Source organism: Pygocentrus nattereri, chromosome 14, assembly GCF_015220715.1.
Source record: "Pygocentrus nattereri isolate fPygNat1 chromosome 14, fPygNat1.pri, whole genome shotgun sequence".
Classification (NCBI taxonomy): Eukaryota; Metazoa; Chordata; class Actinopteri; order Characiformes; family Serrasalmidae; genus Pygocentrus; species Pygocentrus nattereri.
Genome location: NC_051224.1, coordinates 10,900,349 through 10,921,291, shown reverse-complemented (window position 1 = coordinate 10,921,291; position 20,943 = coordinate 10,900,349). Strand labels below are relative to the sequence as shown.

The 20,943-nt window shown below is 38.9% G+C and overlaps 1 protein-coding gene across 1 annotated transcript; it reads left to right on the top strand.

The window, feature by feature from the left end:
• The first annotated feature begins 548 nt into the window (after window positions 1-548).
• Window positions 549-15,796, top strand: ube2z (ubiquitin-conjugating enzyme E2Z). Its single transcript, XM_017685307.2, has 7 exons — window positions 549-1,369; window positions 4,054-4,126; window positions 6,896-7,083; window positions 10,055-10,166; window positions 11,756-11,868; window positions 12,874-12,964; window positions 14,706-15,796. Exons 1-7 carry the CDS (start codon window positions 936-938, stop codon window positions 14,880-14,882), a joined length of 1,188 nt encoding a protein of 395 aa, XP_017540796.1. The 5' UTR covers window positions 549-935; the 3' UTR covers window positions 14,883-15,796.
• The last annotated feature ends 5,147 nt before the right edge of the window (window positions 15,797-20,943 follow it).

The window sequence follows — 20,943 nt, the reverse complement described above, 5'->3', positions numbered from 1 at the left end:
ACATTTGTGGTTAGTATATATACAGGCTTAGGCTTCAGCTTAGGTAAGCCTATTGAAAAAGTAATACGCTTTCAAATCTGCTTGGGAAACATAGAAGACTAATCAAAAATGAGTGCTTTTGGAGTAATGGCTAATTCATTTATGTTCTTGTTCTTGTAAACCATTTCTTTAACATGTGTCAAGATTTACCTTTTTAAATGAATAAACAAGTATTTTCAATACTGCAGGCATTTGATTTACTTTGAAAAGAAAAATAAATCCATGTGACCTGGCTAAAACGTTTTAGGCCTGAGCAGTTCTTAAAGTGAAATACTCTGCCTTCATTTTACAACGCAGAACTTTTGTTTTGTTTTAAAACAAAATGAAATGTCTGCTTTCATGCATTTGGCTGTTCAATCCAGCGAACAGGAATACCCTCTACATGGCAGACTGCACATTGTTCCAACATGACTCGCACTTTCCAAGCCTCGGAGGAGTTTACTGGTCATTTTAGCTTCACTGTTCAGTTTCGTTTTAGGAGTGCACCGCTAGACGGCGTCCTGTTTTTCCTCCTTACACTACAAGGAAGTAGCTGAGAGAAATAACACGGTAATGAAAAGACCAATCGAAGCGGAGGTGAGAACGACGTTGGAGTGTGTGGTTGAAAAGGTGTGGTTTTTCAGCTGTATATGGTGTATATGATTTTATGGTAATTGCTTGGTCAGTCAGCGTCAAGTATTTTTTTTCGGGGAGAAATCACCGACACGGTATGTTTCAGGGTGGAAAAGAAGCTAGGGACGATGGAGTCATCTCTCTTCGTCCCGCTGCACTGTAACGTTTAGCTAGTAGATCAGGTTCCCGAGCAAAGAGTAATAGAAACTGCGGGGAGAAACTGGTCGAAGTGACAACTCAAAATTGCCGTCAGATCACTGGGGCCATTATCAAAGTGCGCGACAATGGCGGACAGCGTTGGAGAGGGATCCAACGGGGCCGTTGGAACGAGTCAGGGGAATGGAGCCCAGCTGTCCGCGAGTTTAGGTCATTCTTTGCCGGGGCACTCGACCAGCGGAGCTAACCCGGCCTCGCCGCCTCCTGCCGCGGCCGCAGAGACTGGCCTGGCCGCGGTGTCTCCTGCAGTTGCGCACAACATCACTTCGGTCATGGAGAGCGTCGGCGTCCTCAGCCACGCCGTGAGCGCCAACATCTCGGCGCCAGCGAACGTGCCTCCCTCGCTACCGCCCAGCATCGGCTTGGGGGTCACCGGGGCTCCTGCGAGTCTAGCTGGAGCGGGCCTCCTGTCCCAGATTCACGCCACGTCCTGGGACCCCACACTGAGCACCGACTGGGATAACGAAAAGGCATCGCAGCAGTGCATTCTCCGGATAAAAAGGTAACGTGAAGTCAACTGGCTAATCCGGTGGGTTTTGAGATTCTTTGTAACTTAGTAAAGTGCTGTAGCTCGGCTGAGGTAAACTGAACTTTTGCTCTCTCGCTAACTACGTTAGCCAAACAGCTTGCTAGCCAGCTAGCTCACTGGGAAGTTGTTCAGCTAGCCGTGTTTGTCCAACCATATGCTGACAGTTTGCTTTATTCTGACTAGTTCGCTAGCTAACTAACTTATTTTAACAAACCATCCGTATTCGACTACATCGGATAGCCGTGTTGACTCTTGTTGTCCAGAAGCAAACTAATGAGCAGCGATAAAATAAACACGCTATTATCACAGCTACTGCTAGTTTAGCTCTTGAAGGCAATAAGCGGTTATGGCGCACAAGTTCTTGGAAGATTTCGCAACTCTCACAAGTGGGACATCTAAACTGGCAGCATCCAGGCCACTTTTATTCACTAGTCACCTGCATGCAATTTATCTTGACATATTTGCTATAGCCTGCCTGCCAAAGATACAGTAACACACAACGAACCTGTCAGAACTAAACAGCCCTAACAACTGCTGCAGGGTTCCAGTCCAGTAAGGCCAGAGTGGGCTCAGATAAAGACTCCAGGGACGAATTAAACACTTTAGCCTGTAGTGGAATACAGACAAACGCAGTGACACACCAGGACTGTAGGTAGCACGCTGGACGAAATGTACTTCACAGTATAAAGTTACAGCTTGCAGAACATGCAGTACACGGACAATAGTGTGACATGCAACCTGAAAGGGAATTTCACCAGTAATTCAGTGTTTTGAGGTGAAATGCACCATTCTAGAGATATTTACTGGGCATGATTCTTACATTCTTAACTTATTTCTAAATAAAGCAGAGTATCAAGGACGTTTTGCTAAGTGATAGGTGGGGGCATTATATTGGATCATATAATTTTTGTCTGCTTGGTGGTGCATCTTCATGTAGCCAAAAGCAAAATTTTAGAGACAGGAAAAAGTCATTACAATTTGATGGAAGACCCAAGAAAGCAAGAGTTTAGTCTTTGTATTTACATTATGGTGAATCATGCTTAATATGAGCAGGGACATAAACTAACAAGGTAAAAAAAAAGGTTTTGAGTTCTTAAATGCCTCTAAACTTGTTTTGTAGATAGCTATACGTTCCCACAAAACAAGTGCATTGTATATAGGACCCAAAGAAAACTTTGTCTGTCACTGTTGTCAACGTTACATATAGGAATGAAATAAAAACACCAGTAAGTAGACAGGTAGAAAGTATAATTCATTCTGTAAAGTTGATTACTGTTGGTTAAGTTGGGGAACAGGTGAGTATACAGTGCTATTTAAAAAAAAAAAAAAAAGACTTTCAGATTTTTCCTGTTGCTGCCTGTTTGTCACAGTTATTCCTTTTAGATTTTAAAAGACATGTTAGACAAACTGAAAAGCATTTTTACTTTTTAATATATATATGTATATACACACTATATTTAACTACTGAAGCATTTTAGACAAAGAACTGGGGATAAAAGCTATTCAATCACTTGTTATGCATTTGATATCATTAAATTAAATTTAATTATTTTTCAAGGACAAGGTTGTGGAAGTAGCAGGAGTCAGGAGTGTGTTGGAGTGCTTGAGGCTGCATTCATTCACTGACTGTGAAGACATTTGTTAACAGACTTGGCAAGGTCACAGATCCTGTGAATTAAAATTGAGTTGGCTCAGTGATGTACAGTTTTGGTACAGAGCAATACACTATATATTTGTGTCTTTTCCTTAATGCAGAGATGTGGATCTCGGACGAGGCCTGATGCAACCCAGTATCCTGCTTCCTGCATGAATTTGCAAACCCTTTGTTTGAAAATAGTGTAAATATTACATGACATTATGATGGTGTTTATCTGTTTTGTGTGTACATGAAAACCTTAGGTCAAGGGAAATAACATATTGACTGAACTACAGAGCTTAGTCATTTTGAAATGTTCCAGAGATTGTTGACAGGACTTCAGTATTTATTGCAGTACTGTAAGCTTTATGGGTAAATAGCTTTTGTAATATTCCCAACACCCATACACATTTTCAGTTGTCAAATCTTAAATTGATACAACAAAGTGCTGAGTATTTCCAAAATGTGTAAAACGGGGGCTCCTCCGCATAGCCAGGATCCTTTTTAAAGGAGGCAACGTCAAGAGTAATGGGGGTAAATAGATGTATAAATACTATTTCGTGCATTTTACACAACTTTGCCTTTTATGGTGCTTACCTGTTGATGATAATTCATTCATTATGGTAAATGAGTAGTTTAAAATAGTCTGAAAATTGTTCTACTGCAGTTTATTTATTTGGACTTTTCCCTGTTAGCCCACAGTATCAGCTGTAGGGAAGGGGAGACAAAAACCTGTAGACATCTCCAGTACATTTGAACCCAATCATATAATCTTCCAGAGCAGCCAACACATTTTTGGCCACCTCAAAAGGCACGTGGCACAAAGCTTCCCTGCTGTAAGACTCAGCTTGGACTGGGTGCTAATGAAGGGGGTGTTGGGATGCAGTTATGGAAGCCTTTTATTTTTATATCTTGGCAGAGAGGAGAGTAAGGAGAAAGATCTTCCTTGTTTTCCTCCTGTACCCTCTCTCTTCACCCTTATTGTGTTTTAATCTTTATCTGTTTTTTTTTTCCCACACAGAGACATTATGTCGATCTATAAGGAGCCTCCCCCTGGAATGTTTGTGGTTCCTGATCCTCATGATATGACCAAGGTAAGCTTTGCCTAAAATTTGCTATAATTAAAACCTCCAGTTGTATGTTAAATTATGTTTTATTTTAACAACTTGTTACAGGTTGTGAGTAATTTTGCCTTTCTAACTCTGTGTGATGACCTGTCTATACAATAAGGATTATTCATACATTTGCTATTAATGTACAGTAGGGATAACTGAAAACATGTTAGGCTGGTGAAGGCTGTCACTGCCATACCTGTCCATTACCTATTTTTGTGATGAAATTAAAGCTTGTGAAAAAATATTTGCTTGCATTTGTTCTTCCTAAAGACTGTTAGCCTAAGCACTGTCCCCTATATCCGTGCAATACAATGTAAATTTATACTGTAGGTATAATGTTTCAGGAGCTTCAGCTGATATTGGCTCAAAATCAGGTTCCTTCATAAATACACAGAATAAGCCATACAGTCTATAAAAATAGTGCAAAGTCAGCTACCTTTGAAACATGTGGAAAAACTTCCATTTTGTTATTATATTCTATAGCCTGGTGGGTTTACACGCTCAAATTAATTGTTAAAACTTAACATATGAGCTTTATCTGACTGGGCAAGTGTGTGAAGTGGGGACTCTCAAGTAAAATATAATCTGGAAACACAGAGGGGAGCTAAATAATGGTAGCATATTGGGTTGAGAATGAGCCTGAAATGAAGTTTTAATCTGGACATCATGAATTTGTATTCTAATCTACTTAATATTAGCTTATCTGAGCTTGGAAAACACAGTTTTGTTCATTCCTTTGTTCTCCACCTCGCATTAAATATGTTCCTGAAGTGAGCGCTTGTGGAATAGGGATGGGGGTTATAAACATTTCCTATCATGTCGGTGATTAAAATAGAACTGAAAAGCATAATTTTAAGTACTTTACACTGGTGGCAGTTTGACCACACGTTATATTGATGGATTCTTTATTAAACCACAAAAATCAAGTACCGTTTTAAATACACTATATTGCCAAAAGTATTGAGTCACCCATCCAAATCATTGAATTCAGGTGTTCCAATCACATGCGTATAAAAGCAAGCACGTAGGCATGCGGACTACTTCTACAAACATTTGTGAAAGAATGGGTCGCTCTCAGGAGCTCAGTGAATTGCAGAGTGGTACCATGATAGGATGCCACCTGTGCAACAAGTCCAGTCATGAAGTTACCTTGCTACTAAATGTTCCACAGCCAACTGTCGGTGGTATTATAACAAAGTGGAAGCGATTGGGAACGACTGCAACTCAGCCACGAAGTGGCAGGCCATGTAAAATGACAGAGCAGGGTCAGTGGATGCTGAGGCACACAGTGCACAGAGGTCGCCGATTTTCTGCAGAGTCAATCATTACTCAATGCAAAGCATCAAATGCAGTGGTGTAAAGCACCGCCACTGGACTCTAGAGCAGTGGAGACGTGTTCTCTGGAGTGACTAATCATGCTTCTCTGTTTGGCAGTCTGATGGATGAGTCTGGGTTTGGCGGTTGCCAGGAGAACAGTACTTGTCTGATTACATTGTGCCAAGTGTAAAGTTTGGTGGAGGGGGATTATGGTGTGGGGTTGTTTTTCATGAGTTGGGCTTGGCCCCTTAGTACCAGTGAAAGGAACTCATAATGCTTCAGCAGACCAAGAGATTTTGGACAATTTCATGTTCCCAACTTTGTGGGAACAGTTTTGGGATGGCCTCTTCCTGTTCCAACATGACTGCGCACCAGTGCACAAAGCAAGGTCCATAAAGACATGGATGAGCGATTTTGGTGTGGAAGAACTTGACTGGCCTGCACAGAGCCCTGACTTCAACCCAATAGAACACCTTTTGAAATGAATTAGAGTGGAGATTGTGAGCCAAGCCTTCCCATCCAACATCAGTGTCTGACCACACACATGCACTTCTGGAATACTCCCATAACACACTCCTAAACCTTGTGGAAAGCCTTCCCATAAGTGTTGAAGCTGTTATAGCTGCAAAGGATGGACCGACGTTATATTAAACCCTATGGATTAAGAATGGGATGTCACTCAAGTTCACGTGCATGTGAAGGCAGACGAGCTAATACTTTTGGCAATATAGTGCAAATATGATATTTTTTTCTTTCCCTGTTTACCAGTGGTATAACGGTTCTGAATACAGTGTGTGCAGGTTACTGGTGGCACAGCCAACACTTTCAGTTACAGTCGGTGCCAAACTCTCCTGTGACTAACACATTCTTCCTAGCTTTAGATAATGATGATAATTATAATAAGAATTATCATTATTATTAGTGTTGTATTTATATAGCATGTTTGATTCACAGCCTTTCAGTTTTACTTATATGCAGCCATTTCAGATTGTAGAGAATGAGATTCCTATCACTGTTAAATGTGCTAGAGCAACAGTAGCTGAATATCTCGTTGTTCTATCAGATTACTCTCTTGATAAAAGTAAAACTTAAAAGTGAGTGGTTAGATTTATTTCACTTGAGGTTTTGATTTTATTTGCTTCCTTTCTATATATTTTTTATTATATACACTATTTGGTACAATTGCTCAACCACTTGATGTTCACATATTTATTCCAGTTGACGTTTTATTCTGCTTGCTGATGTTAACGTACATTTTTTGTTTTTGCTTTTTGTTTTCCAAAAGTTTTCTAAAAGTTACATTTTTCCATACTGAACCACTAACAAATTCAACTGTGGACCAGAAACTGAGGACTGAACCCTGGGGTGAACTAATACACCAAAATATCTAAAACATTGACTGCGCTCACCTACCTGTGTCTTCCACCGCAGATCCATGCCCTCATCACAGGTCCATTTGACACACCATATGAGGGTGGATTCTTTCTATTCTTGATTCGCTGTCCACCTGACTACCCCATCCATCCTCCACGTGTCAAACTCATCACCACTGGGCACAACACAGTGCGCTTTAATCCCAACTTCTACCGCAATGGCAAAGTCTGCCTCAGCATTCTCGGGTGAGTGTCACGTTCTCCAGCCAATAAACTGATCTGGGTACTTTAACATATCGGTGTGATAAAGTTTGTTTTTGATGATGTTTCTGCAGTCACTTGCTGGTTGCATTTAGTGAATGAAAGTCGTTTAAATCATATTTAAAAGATCTGGACTGTCATTCAATAAACAAAAAAAAGTTATGACCATGTTGTTTATGATGACTTGGAACAGCCTGTCAGGCACATTTGTTTGCTATCTCAAGGTAATTACAAGCAAGTGAATATGTTTTGTGTTCTGTGTTATTAACAAATGTGAAGAAAATCTGAAACATGCAACACATTAATGCATAATTTCTGCTTTAATTGAAGATGGTAAATGTATTTGAGCTTCATTTAACTTAATTAGCTACATTTTATTTTGCAGCTTACACAATAGTATTATATTTATTGGCAAAAGTTACATTACACAATATATTAAAGAGAAACATCTATGGTGACTATAAAATGTCCAGCACACTTCCATGTATTCCACTACCTGTAAAACTGTACACACAGCTCGTTCAGTTTCTACAACATGATGCATTAAAGAACTGTTCACAAATTGTTTGGGACGTGTTCCATTAAAACAGGTTTTGTGTGACGTATTTATTCAGTTTCTTTGTTTGTTTTCAATACTTTTTTGCATATATGAAACCCATTTAAATGTCTGTCAGTTTAAAAAAATTCAAAATTATGTTATGTCTTTGTGTGTGTGTGTGTGTGTGTGTGTGTGCGTGTGTGTGTGTGTATATATATATACACACACACACACACACACACACACACACACACACACACACAGCTCAAAAAAATAAAGGGAACACTCAAATAACACATCCTAGATCAGAATGAATGAAATATTCTCATTGAATATTTTGTTCTGTACAAATTTGAATGTGCTGACAACAAAATCACACAAAAATCATCAATGGAAATCAAATTTATTAACCAATGGAGGCCTGGATTTGGAGTCACACACAAAATTAAAGTGGAAAAACACACTACAGGATGATCCAACTTTGATGTAATGTCCTTAAAACAAGTCAAATGAGGCTCAGTATTGTGTGAGTGTGAGTGTGTGTGTGTGTGTGTGTGTGTGTGTGTGTGTGTGTGTGGCCTCCACGTGTCTGTATAACTTCTCTACAACGCGTGGGCATGCTCCTGATGAGACGGCGGATGGTCTCCTGAGGGATGTCCTCCCAGACCTGGACTAAAGCATCCGCCAACTCCTGGACAGTCTGTGGTGCAACGTGGCGTTGGTGGATGGAGCGAGACTTGATGTCCCAGATGTGCTCAATCGGATTCAGGTCTGGGGAACGGGCAGGCCAGTCCATAGCTTCAATGCCTTCATCTTGCAGGAACTGCTGACACACTCCAGCCACATGAGGTCTAGCATTGTCCTGCATTAGGAGGAACCCAGGGCCAACCGCACCAGCATATGGTTTCACAAGGGGTCTGAGGATCTCATTTCAGTACCTCATGGCAGTCAGGCTACCTCTGACGAGCACATGGAGGGCTATGCGGCCCTTCAAAGAAATGCCACCCCACACCATTACTGACCCACTGCCAAACCAGTCATGCTGAAGGATGTTGCAGGCAGCAGATCGCTCTCCACGGCGTCTCCAGACTCTGTCACCTCTGTCACGTCTGTCACATGTGCTCAGTGTGAACCTGCTTTCATCTGTGAAGAGCAGAGGGCGCCAGTGGCGAATTTGCCAATCCTGGTGTTATCTGGCAAATGCCAAGCGTCCTGCAGTGTGTTGGGCTGTGAGCACAACCCCCATCTGTGGACATCGGGCCCTCATACCATCCTCATGGAGTCGGTTTCTAACCGTTTGTACAGACACATGCACATTTGTGGCCTGCTGGAGGTCATTTTGCAGGGCTCTGGCAGTGCTCCTCCTGTTCCTCCTTGCACAAAGGCGGAGGTAGCGGTCCTGCTGCGAGGTTGTTGCCCTCCTGCGGCCTCCTCCACGTCTCCTGGTGTACTGGCCTGTCTCCTGGTAGCGCCTCCAGCCTCTGGACATTACGCTGACAGACACAGTAAACCTTCTTGCCACAGCTCGCATTGATGTACCATCCTGGATGAGCTGCACTACCTGAGCCACCTTGTGTGGGTTGTAAAGTCCGTCTCATGCTACCACGAGTGTGAAAGCACCACCAACATTCAAAAGTGACCAAAACATCAGCCAGAAAGCATCGGTACTGAGAAGTGGTCTGTGGTCCCCACCTGCAGAACCACTCCTTTATTGAGTGCGTCTTGCTAATCGCCAATGATTTCCACCTGTTGTCTATTCCATTTGCACAACAGCTGTGAAATTGATTGTCAATCAGTGTTGTGGACAGTTTGATTTGATTTTATTTTGATTTTATATATATATATATATATATATATATATATATATATATATATATATATATATATATATATATATATATATATATATATATATATAATTTCTTTTTTTTTTTTTTTTTTTTTTTTTTTTTTTACTTGACACAAAAATAATTCCTATTGTCTTTTTATTACAATATTACTAGTAATGTGTATGAAAAGTGAATGTCAGAAATCTAGTTCAAAATCATTCATGGACTTATGTGAAGAAGTATGTCTTAATCCTGGCCTAATTGTTTTGTGTTATTAAACATTTTTAAAATTATTTAGCATGTCATGGCAAGAGACAACACCTCACATTGGTTTACCAAGGTTAGGCATCAAAGTAAATAAACTGATGTGTCTGACTTTTTGGCCTATGATTAATGACAAGTATATCTGCAACTCTTATGTAATTTGATTCAGAAACTACACTGGTTGAGGAAACAAAAAATCTTTTGTTGTGTTTGTCTTTAGGCCAGAGGCTCATGTTCATTTGTGATAGGCTTGTTTTCTAACTTTTTAAATGCCAGAAAATGTCATTTCAGTGTGACTCATCCATGTCATGTTTCTCATCTTTAGCACATGGACAGGTCCAGCATGGAGCCCTGCTCAGAGCATTTCTTCAGTCCTTATCTCCATCCAGTCCCTGATGACAGAGAACCCTTACCACAATGAGCCTGGCTTTGAGCAGGTATTCAAGTTTGAGACTCAGTGCAGAGTACATAGAGTACAGCGTGATTACTTCTCTTAGGTTTGCACTACCAGCTTTCAGATGGAAAAAGTTAAACAAATGTCACTTTTCCAAAGTGGGTGATTTGGTACATTATATGTCAAACTTGTAGACGACTGCTCATTCTGTTTTTCTTTTGATATCAGAAGTATTAATAGGGAATTTGTCCTACTTTTGCTGTAGTGTCAGCCTCTACTCTTCTGGGAAAGCTTTGTACTAGATGTTAGAACATTGCTATAAGGATTTGATTGCATTCAGCCACAAGAGTATTTTCTGGTCAGAACCTGATGTTGGATGATTAGATCTGGATCACAAACACCACTCCAGCTTATCCCAAAGGTACTGGATGGAGCTCCCTCCAGAGAATGCGGTTTCAGTGCTTGGTGACCTTAGCCTCATTTATAGCTGCTTCAGGCCATTACGTTCTGTTAACGGTGCTTTTCTATGAAGATTACATAGTTGTGTGAGCAGCTGGTTGAATGGGTTAGCAGTGGCTGCACTTCTATGTAGCAGGATTAATTCATTAAAAGGCAATAGTTTTGCACATATAGTGGGTGTTTTCAAAATGGCATATTACTGTACTACATACTGCACCAGTATATAAAAGTGTATATAATGTACAATACATCCTGTTCTTCGTAGTAGTACATGATTCAATGTCAAGGATACAACAAAAGTCATGTGCCATACCACAGGAAAGGTGTGTGACTAGACTGCCAACATGAGTCAGTCAGACCCATCCCAAAACAAGACTTGTTTCCCTCAGCTCTCCAAGTGCTGCTTTGCAACCGTTGCTAGCTGCTTTTCAGGTCTTTGTCAGGTCAGGTCTTTAAAAGCATGTGTGGATAGGTTTTGGTCAAGAGAGGTCTTAAGTTTTTTTTTGACAGTGTGACCTGCCCAAGTAGAGGATTTTGTTTTATTCCTGTCTTAAAATACACAAATAAATAAATTAATAATTTTAAAAATTACCTTTGGATTTGTATGTGAGGTAAATCAGTATAGTTTCCATGTATACCTATTTTCCTCCATTTGCAAGTCATTCCTTTTTTTTTTTTTTTTTCACATTTAAACTTGGAAAAGCCAACATCGAGGGGACTGGTTGGTTGAGGCCAGCTTTATTATGTATTAAGTTATTCTTTTAACTACATAATCTATGTTGGTCATATACTGCATACTACTTCCAATTTTTGGGCACAATCAGTACACAAGCCGTATGTAGTAGGCTATTTCGAACACAGACAGAGTATATTTGGCCCTCATTATTGCTTACTATGGCATACTCTTATCCCACCCAATAGATTGAATTTCATTATGCACAGAGGCAGGCTGAATGGAACAGTTTCAGGCTGGCAGGCACAACATAAGAGAATGTAATGGTATAATCATACACCCAGGTAATGGACTACTTGGTAGCTTTGATATGTTATTTTGCCCCCATCTCTCCCAGTACAGTCATAGTTATTAAATGTTCAGAGACTGTTGGATTTGAGTGCCCTTTGTTTGGATTTGAAGGTTAAACTTGACAGACATAGTGTTTCTCTGTTCATTAGGAGAGGCACCCAGGTGATAGCAAAAACTATAATGAGTGCATTCGCCATGAGACCATGCGTGTGGCTGTCTGTGACATGCTGGAAGGGAAGGTGCCATGCCCAGAGGCCTTGTGGTGAGTAACACAGCATGTCACTAAGACGTAATGTGTGTGTGGGTTTTTATTATTATTATTAATATGGCAATATATTATACAGTTAACTGTGTGTTAAGTGTATAATACACACACATCATTCACACACACACATTATATATATATATATATATATATATATATATATATATATATATATATATATATATATATACACACACACACACACACACACACACACACACACACACACACACACACATATATATATATATATATATATATATATATATATATATATATATATATATATATATATATACACACATACATACACACACACATACACACACACACACATACATACATACATACATACATACATACATACATACATAGTGATTTGCATTTGTGTGTTCTTTTCTACCCCAAACTCTGATTGTGCTTTCTTTTGCAAACCCTTCAGTTAGGGGTGAGAAATATGTCCATAAACTTGGACATTTTCACGACACATAATACAAAGTTTTGTAAGGTATTTTAGGTTTGATAAGTAGGAACAGACAAAAGCAGTGCCACAGCAGTACCACATTTACCACAGTTCTTCAAGTAATGACAAAATCCACAATATGTGCAGAAAGGTATATACTAACATATTGTGATGTCATTTATTATGATGATGATAAATATATTGCTTACCTCTATCTTCAGTAGCGGTTGGCAGTCTTTAAGTCTGACTCTAGCTGGCGCTGTTAAACACACAAACAAAAATAAGTGGCAATGTTACTGGTCACAGAATCCATGTATAAATAATATCACTGGACTAAAATTAAGCTGGTGCTATATAAGCATGCATTATATTAGCAAAGATCATTTCTCATCATTTTGTCTGTGCTAAGGCTTTGATGTTTTGGCACAGATCAGATTATTAATGAGTTTAAGAGGATTAAGCAGGAGTGATGTTCTCATTCTGTACAAAATTATTTTCTCAAAACCAATAAGGGACTCCTTTGTTTTTCTGTATTTCAGGAGTGTGATGGAAAAATCCTTCTTGGAGTACTATGACTTCTATGAAGGAGTTTGCAAAGAACGGCTGCATCTACAGGGACAAAACATGCAGGTATTCTTTGTGTTAAGTGACTACAACAACCACGCCTGTTCAGAAATAAGGACATTTTATAATACATTCTGGTTACCAGCCACACAACAAAACACATAAAAATAGAACTGAATGGAATGCTGAATCCACCCCTTTGGGTTGAAGTACAATAAAGAAGCTATTTCACACTACATCTGTTGACAGAGACCTAAACACAGTCATACTGAATGCATTTCTCTAATTACACACCATTCTGTTTTCAGCAGCCATTGTGAGACTTGGTGCAAAGCCTTCTGTTTAAACTGGCATAACACAGCTGATACATGTGTACCTGTATTTACTCTAGTTTTTTCTTTAATTACACAGAAATTTGACTCTGGCACATGTGAGGGGAAAAAAGTGCATGCCAGAAAATCAGCAGTTCTTTCTTGAATTGGTAAAAAGTGAATGACTACTGTGTGTACACACACCGACTGGCCACTTGAGTACACTCCTTGTATCTACACTCATTGTCCATTGTACTACGTAGTTCTACAATTACTTTGCAAGTCCCCTTTTACCTTGTTCCTAACCCTTAAAGAACTCCACAGGGCCACACAGAGCAGGTACTGTTTGGGTGGTGGATCATTCTCAGCACTGCAGTGACACTGACGTGGTGCTGGCATGTTTGTGTGTTGTGCTGTTACAAATGGATCAGACACTAGCGTTTTTAAACGTCTTTGTGTCCATCAGTGGTCACAGGACACTGTTGACTGGATATTTTTGTTGGTGGACTATTCTGCAGTGACGGGGAGGTGTTTAAAAGCTCTAGCAGCACGTCTGTGTCTGATCCACTCATATTAGCACAACACCCACTAATACACCACAACCACATCAGTGTCACTGCAGTGCTGAAAATGATCTGCCACCTAAATCCCAAATAATACCTGCTCTGTGGTGATCCTGACCACGGAAGAACAGGGTATAAAGTTGACTAACCGTACAATGCCACTGGACTCTGGAACAATGGAAATCTATTCTGTAGAGAGATGAATCACGCTTCTCTATCTAGCAGCCTGATGGACAGGTCTGGGTTTGACAAATGCCAGGAGATCATTACCTGACTGACTGCATTGTGCCAACTGTAGTTTGATGGAGGAGGAAAATCTTAAGACTTCAGGAGACCAAGGCATTTTGGGCAACTGAATGCTTCCAACTTTTTGGGAAGAGTTTGGGAAGGCCCTTTCCTGTTCCAGCGTAACTGAGCCCCAGTACACAAAGTAAGATGCATAACGGCGTGGTTAGTTAAGTTTGTATGGAAGAACTTGACGGGGCCACACAGAGTCCTGAACCCAACCCCATTAAACACCTTTTGGATGAACTAGAACGGAGATTGTGAGCCAGACCGTCTTGTCCAACATCAGTGTCTGACCCCACAAGTGCTCTTCTGGATGAATGAACAAAAATTCCCAGACACACACTCAAACACCTTGTAGAATGCTTCCCAGAAGGTGGATATAGCTGCAAAATGGAGACCAATCCATGTTATTGCCTATGAATTTAAAATGTGATGTTATAAAAGCGCCTGTGGGTGTAATGTGTAGGTGTCCAGATTTTTTTTGTCCAGTCCAATAGTCTGGATGTACAAATGAGTGCAATTTGTATGGAAAGCAAAGCTCACCTTGACGCCCTTCTAGGCAGTTTGTGCCCTGATGCTCTAACACGTTGCATAAGGTAAATATTCAGCTTAGGGTTTACCCATATTGTTTTCTGTTCTCTACAGGATCCCTTCGGGGAAAAGAGAGGTCGCTTTGACTACCAGGGTCTTCTCACCCGTCTCGGTGCCACTCAGAAACGTTTGCGAGAGAAGTGTCCACCAGATGACAATGACGGAGACTCAGACTCTGACACAAGCTCATCTGGAACAGACCCAGACAGCCAGGGCAGCTCCCAGCCATAGGTTGCTCACTAGGGGCACACAGCAGGAGTACGAGAAAGCATTTCTCTTTACTTGTAGCTCTGGACGCTTTAAAGTAAGCAACATGCACAGAGCATTGAGAGAAGTTGTAGATCTGGTTGTGAAGCACAGGGGTTAGTCTGTCCCCTGTTTCTTTTGATTGGTCCTTTTTTTCCTCTCCTTCTCTGCTAGCCAATGGCTGCCTTTCATTTTGTTTTTGTTTTTTTTCTCTGAGAGAGAGAGAAGTCCAGTGAGTAGTGAGAATGGGACTAGAAGATTGGCGTATGAGTGTTTGTGTGTATGAGTGTTGATGTAAATGCAAGCTCCGCAGCAGGTCAGAACACACTCTGCCTTCTGGAGCACATGTTTCTGTGCCCCCCCGCTCCTCTCTTTGTTCTTCTGGTGGTCAGCCACACGATGCAGAGGTAGGTTAAGAGTTACTGACACCTCACCCCAGACCAGGTCGTCATACACTTAGTGCACCTGTTCCACTCCTGGAAACGGTTTGTTAGTCTCTTCTGTTTCACTTATGTCTTGATAGTAATCTCAACATTTATATCTCCACATTAATTGAATCATTAAAAAAAAAATATTTTGAATATTATGAACGGAGTCATAATTTCAACATGAATTCATAATGAATTGCTTTACATGATTTAAAAAAAGAAACTGATGCAACTATAAAATAAATGTATATACTTAAATATTGTGCATAGAAAAGTTTTATTTTAATGTTATGTGCATTAAATGCTTTTGAATGGGTCTGGTGTGATCAATATTCGGCCAGTAAACTGATCAGTGGTTTTGCGCTTATGGGAACAGTTGTCCTATGAGAGTTTTTGTTTGTACAGTCAAAGGACATTGTCCATGATGTTTCAGCCTGATTGATTAAATACGCTGGTTGAATAAGAACATAAGGGCTCTCCTTTCTTTTAAGATGGGTATGAGGAGACAAAAAAAGTTTGAACTGACCTCTTTTTATGAGACTGACTTGTCCATCTGCTCCATCATTATTGCCCTGAAATGTGTGCTTTAATGAGAAATGTCTGGCACTGTTCTTTCCTTTTTTAATTAAGGAGGCAACAGTGGTCTCTTGTTTTACACTACACAACATGATCTTCAGCAGATCTCCAGTGGACTGAAATTGACTCCCTCAGGACATGCCACTAATATTTACAGTCAAACTGTAAACTACTCATCCCCTCTTTACCACTGTAAAAGACTATGTTAAATCTTTAAACTATAGGGGGGGGGTATTTAGAGTAATGCTATAGAAGAACCACTTTATTTTCCTTTTCAATGGATGTGAGTGTAAAGAACCTTTTTTTCCTTTAAGTGGAGAAGAGAACTTTAATATGATGTAAAGGTATCCAAGCCAAGGACCATTCAGAACATTTTTTTGTAACAGTGTAGTGTTCTTTCCATTCAAAGCAAGAAATTATGGTTACAGAAGTAAAACATCTGGGCACTGTACGTTTCCTCTCTTTTCCTACGGTGGAGGCACTGTTAAACTCCAATAGAGATTCAGCGTAATTAAGGGTAAATTGCATTAGATGAAATGAGATGGTCCACAAGTCCAGATATACGGCATCAACAAGAAGCTCCTCTCTCAATCAAAATCGACACACTAATACAAGCATTTAAAGACAACTTTTTAAACTGCCCAACGGGTGATGCTAGTGAGCAACTGTAACCCAGATTGAGGGAGCCAGAAAGGTACCAGAGAACAGAAAAAATAATCTCTCCCTTTTGGAAAAACGGGCGTCTCAGCCAATCCATTGTAATTTCTGTCAGATTATGGGGTTTGATTTTATGAGTCATGGCCTCACACATCAAAAAGAAAATGAACAAATAGCATTTCTGATCTTAGGATGGACCGTGGTACTGATCCCTGTGGTTTTGCATGTGCTGTAGTTTTAATGCAGTTGTTTACTTAGAAAAATGGCATCCAGTTATAACTAGGCAACTATTTTTCCTCTAAATTGATTGATTTTTTTTTTTTTTTTTTTTTTTTGGGGGGGGGGGGGGAACACTTGAAAGCCATAGGTCCCTAAACACTCCCTATAACAGGAGACAATTGTCTAATTGTGGGTTTGATCTTGTGTGATGTACTAATGCTTTCCCTTGTTTGCAGTTTGAGAACAAGTTGTGTAAATAGTCCAATGTATGAATCCACTGCAAAATATATAGTATAAATTCTAACTACACTTTTTTCCCTTCCACTGGCTCAAAGCAGGTTTGTTTATGGATTTTTCTTATTAAACATGTTTTAATTTCATGACTTTTATATTTTCTTTGATTGATAGATTTTATATCATGCCAACATTGCAGAAAAACACATTTTAGTGGTAAGAAAGCTTTAAAAGAGATGTTTCAATTTCAGATTAAAAAATGGTTGGTCCTCCAATTATGAAAAATAGCCATTTTGTTTAGTGTAAAATTGTATTATACACAATTACACATATATACATAGTTCCAAAATAATTATATATATCTAGAAATACATGTTATTGCAAATTAAATGTAAGCACTTTTTGCAAGCTTGATTTTGCCTTTTTATTCTGTGAATTAAAGATTTCTTTTATTGGAGATCTTAAACATTCAATAGGTTTGGCTAGGCATTTTAAATATGTCTCAGTATTTTTATTTTTGAAATGAAATTGTTGCTATAAATACACAAAGGTGTATAAGGCCATATAGTTTAAATCGAATCAGGATTATTCATCTAGGAAATAAAGGCCAATATGAGAAATTTTTAAGGGAGTGTATTTTTGTGTTAATTTCATTGTATAAGGGTTCACTGTATTTCTGTACTGGGAATCCGTTAATTTATTTGTACTATATGCAATATTGTGTGGTCAGATGATCCAGGCACAGTTTTTGTTTGCGAATCTTGACCCCCAGTTGTTTAGTTTAGTCCTGTTGTGTTGTTTAGTCCTGGAATAAGCATACATGATCAGACTTCATTCTCAGATGTGTTTCTAAAATATTCAGCAGACATTTGACTTATTGAGGTGTTCTGAAATATTTAAAGGACGAGTAATATACAAGTATAATGATTATTTATATCAAACCCAAAAATATTAAAATACCTTAGGGAAACTCACCCAGATTAGTTAGTGCCATTCTGAGAAATCCAACTGAAATGTTACTATATGTTAATGTTACTTCGCTAGCTTCGGCAGAATATTTTCAAGTTTAAATGATTTTTATTTTAAGCATGCTATTACAATAAAAATATATAACAGATCCAAATTGCTCAGAACCTCAGTTGTGTGTTTAAATATATAAATATATATTCTATGTATTGCATATTCAGCAACCAGCTGCTTTAGGGCAGAAATTAATTTGTTTTTAGGTTTCTGCTTACATGTGTAAATACAGTGTGTATATATACACAACAAAGTGTATACACACCTAATTTCATGAAATCCTAAATATTTCAGAAAATATTACAGAGAGACTCTTTTCACTGTAAAATCAGAATACTGACCATTTAAATTAACAAAGCAATAAGGTCTATATTAAAACGTGCTCATTAAAGTTCAGTGTAATGTAAGATCACTGCTAGGTGAAATGAAGTTTTCTCTCCATGTCCACTTAATAAAAATGGGAAGTCACTAGATGGCAGTAGAACATATGTACCCAGTAGCAAATTTCAGTTTGGTGATTCACAAAAACATTTCTGCTTTAGAAGTTCCTGCAAATGACTGTTTATCTGCCCCCTTAGCCACTGAGAGAACAGACTTTACACTAAATAACATTCAATGTCATTTTTTCTTTTAAAACAGTATTTTAAAGAATTTTAGTAACAAAATTGTATGTAAGATAGATATAGAATGTTAATGAATTATAAGATATAAAAACTTAATGTGAAATCTGTCTTATTTGCATATTATGTTGCTTTTTACGTTCAGCCCACCATAAACATTGCCCTTGTTTCTACACCAACTACCTCACTATTGTGAAATTATAAAATATCCACTTAAAATAATTTTGAATAGTATCTATATGTTTAGTGGGTGTTAAGCTCGCTACCAACAACAAATCACCAAAAAAATTGCCTATAATGTGCTTTAAAATGAAACCCTCTAAATAAAGATCTTACCAAAATATTCCTAAATTCATGAAATTCATTCTTCCTCTGGAAGAGTGGTCACTACTAGAAACCCATCCATACTGTATTTCCAACACAAGCTCACTTCCAAATCAGTCTAAAACACTTAATCCAGTAAATGGATTCAAACTAGCCCATGTGTGAGGGATGGTCTCTAACATGTCTAACAAACTTGGTCACTGCTGCTCACAAATATTTCCAATCCTACAACAGTTTCCCAGAACTGCCTATTAATGAAGCACCTGTTTAACAAAATAGTGATACTTTGGAACACCTCATGTGGGAACCACCAAAATCCCTTTGGCAGAAACTTCAGCCTTCAAGTGCAGAATTTTGATAATAGTTATGGCTGCATGCCTCAGGATTAAAAAATGACAGATTAATAAACTGGATTTCATAGTTAACACCATAAACAATATCTTGCAAAGCTCTTCCTAGATCTAAGAGGGACAAGTCAGAAGGTAAATCTGTCAACTGTTATCTGTTTATATTGCCATCATTCCTGTTACCTCTACAGTCACCCTGCGATAAACCATATAAATAGAACTGCAAAACTGTTTCAAGATTAGAAGCCAAAGAACAACCTTGATCACCAACCAACGCCAATTAAAGAGGCAGAGAGATGCATCTTAAAGTTGATGTCAATTTGTTCTTGTCCAGACGCTGAAATGAGAGGGACCATCTACTACCAGACTATGGACTCTTTAAAGAAATACCCCCTTTAATTATATCTTTATTTCATGGGTATTATTAGTTCAAACTGAGCAAAACCTCAAATTTGACATGCATTTTTTACTGTTTTATTATCTCATCTAATGTAAAAAAATCTCACTGAAGTGTTTGACTCAACTCCAGCTCTTCAGATCACAAAATTTGCCTCATATTTTATAACATAACCATACAGAAATTACACTGCTGGTAAGTTTACACACAAAAAAAAACTTCTTTCGGTGGTTCTTCAGAATACAGTGGTTCTATAAAGAGCCTAGAATTCTTTATAGAACCATTTCATGTTTAAATGGTTGCAAGGTGAAAATGTTCTTCAGATTGAAGGAGAAGGTGTTGTATATTGTTTTATATAGAACCTTTTTGAAACGGTTCTGCATAGCACCAAAGTGATTCTTCTGCTACAAGCCTGACATTGTAACAGTCGAAGAGCCTTTCTGTGTACAACACATTCTCCATCAATCTGAAGTACAATTTCACCATGCAAAGAACTATTTAAGCATGAAATGGTTCTATAGAGAACTCATGGTTCTAAATAAAACCATTGCTTTTCCTGAAGAATCTTTGAAGAGCCATCTTTAAGTGTGTAGGTCTGTTACATTTGCATTTGTTGCATTTAGTTAATTATTTTTGTTGTTTTTTCCTAACTACTTTCAAAAGCTTACACTTTGTACTCCTACATGCATACTGCTTTCTGATTGGTCATGCCAGTTTTTTTTTATTATTTTATTTTAGAGGAAAGTGTGCCAGATTAATGGCACCTTCCTGTACTGATCTATGCTGGATATGTTAAGTTCCACTGCAGTTCCACTATTTATTTATTGGTTTGTTTGTTTGTTTCTTGATACTTTTGTACTGCTTCCCTGGAAAAACATCTTCAGTTTTACTCGACTCATTATTTCATAGTAGTGGTAATAATTTTTCTTACGCATGCAGACGCCATCCAGCTCTACAAAGCAATATAATAGGCTCATTCATTTAGTATTCATGACTAGCAGTGTGACGGTGAATCTCCGTCAGGGATGTTACCGAAACAGCCCGTGTGATTTGGCACAATATTCTGAGTGATTATTAACTACAGAACTCCGTCCATTGTTACGTCATCTCCGCCCCAGCCATCGCGCCCATAGGAGGGGCTACGCGGGGACATTTACGTTGGTGACGTCACAGCCGTCAACTTTACAGCGGGATTTGAAGCTGTTCGTTTAGACTAGGAAGCGA

What these genes read in the sequence shown, in the direction of transcription:
- ube2z (XM_017685307.2), top strand. Translation starts at nt 936, where the DNA reads ATGGCGGACAGCGTTGGAGAGGGATCCAACGGGGCCGTTGGAACGAGT. An exon ending in GTCTGCCTCAGCATTCTCGG is followed by an intron (nt 7,084 to 10,054) that starts GTGAGTGTCACG and finishes TCTCATCTTTAG; the next exon opens with CACATGGACAGGTCCAGCAT. An exon ending in CCATGCCCAGAGGCCTTGTG is followed by an intron (nt 11,869 to 12,873) that starts GTGAGTAACACA and finishes TCTGTATTTCAG; the next exon opens with GAGTGTGATGGAAAAATCCT.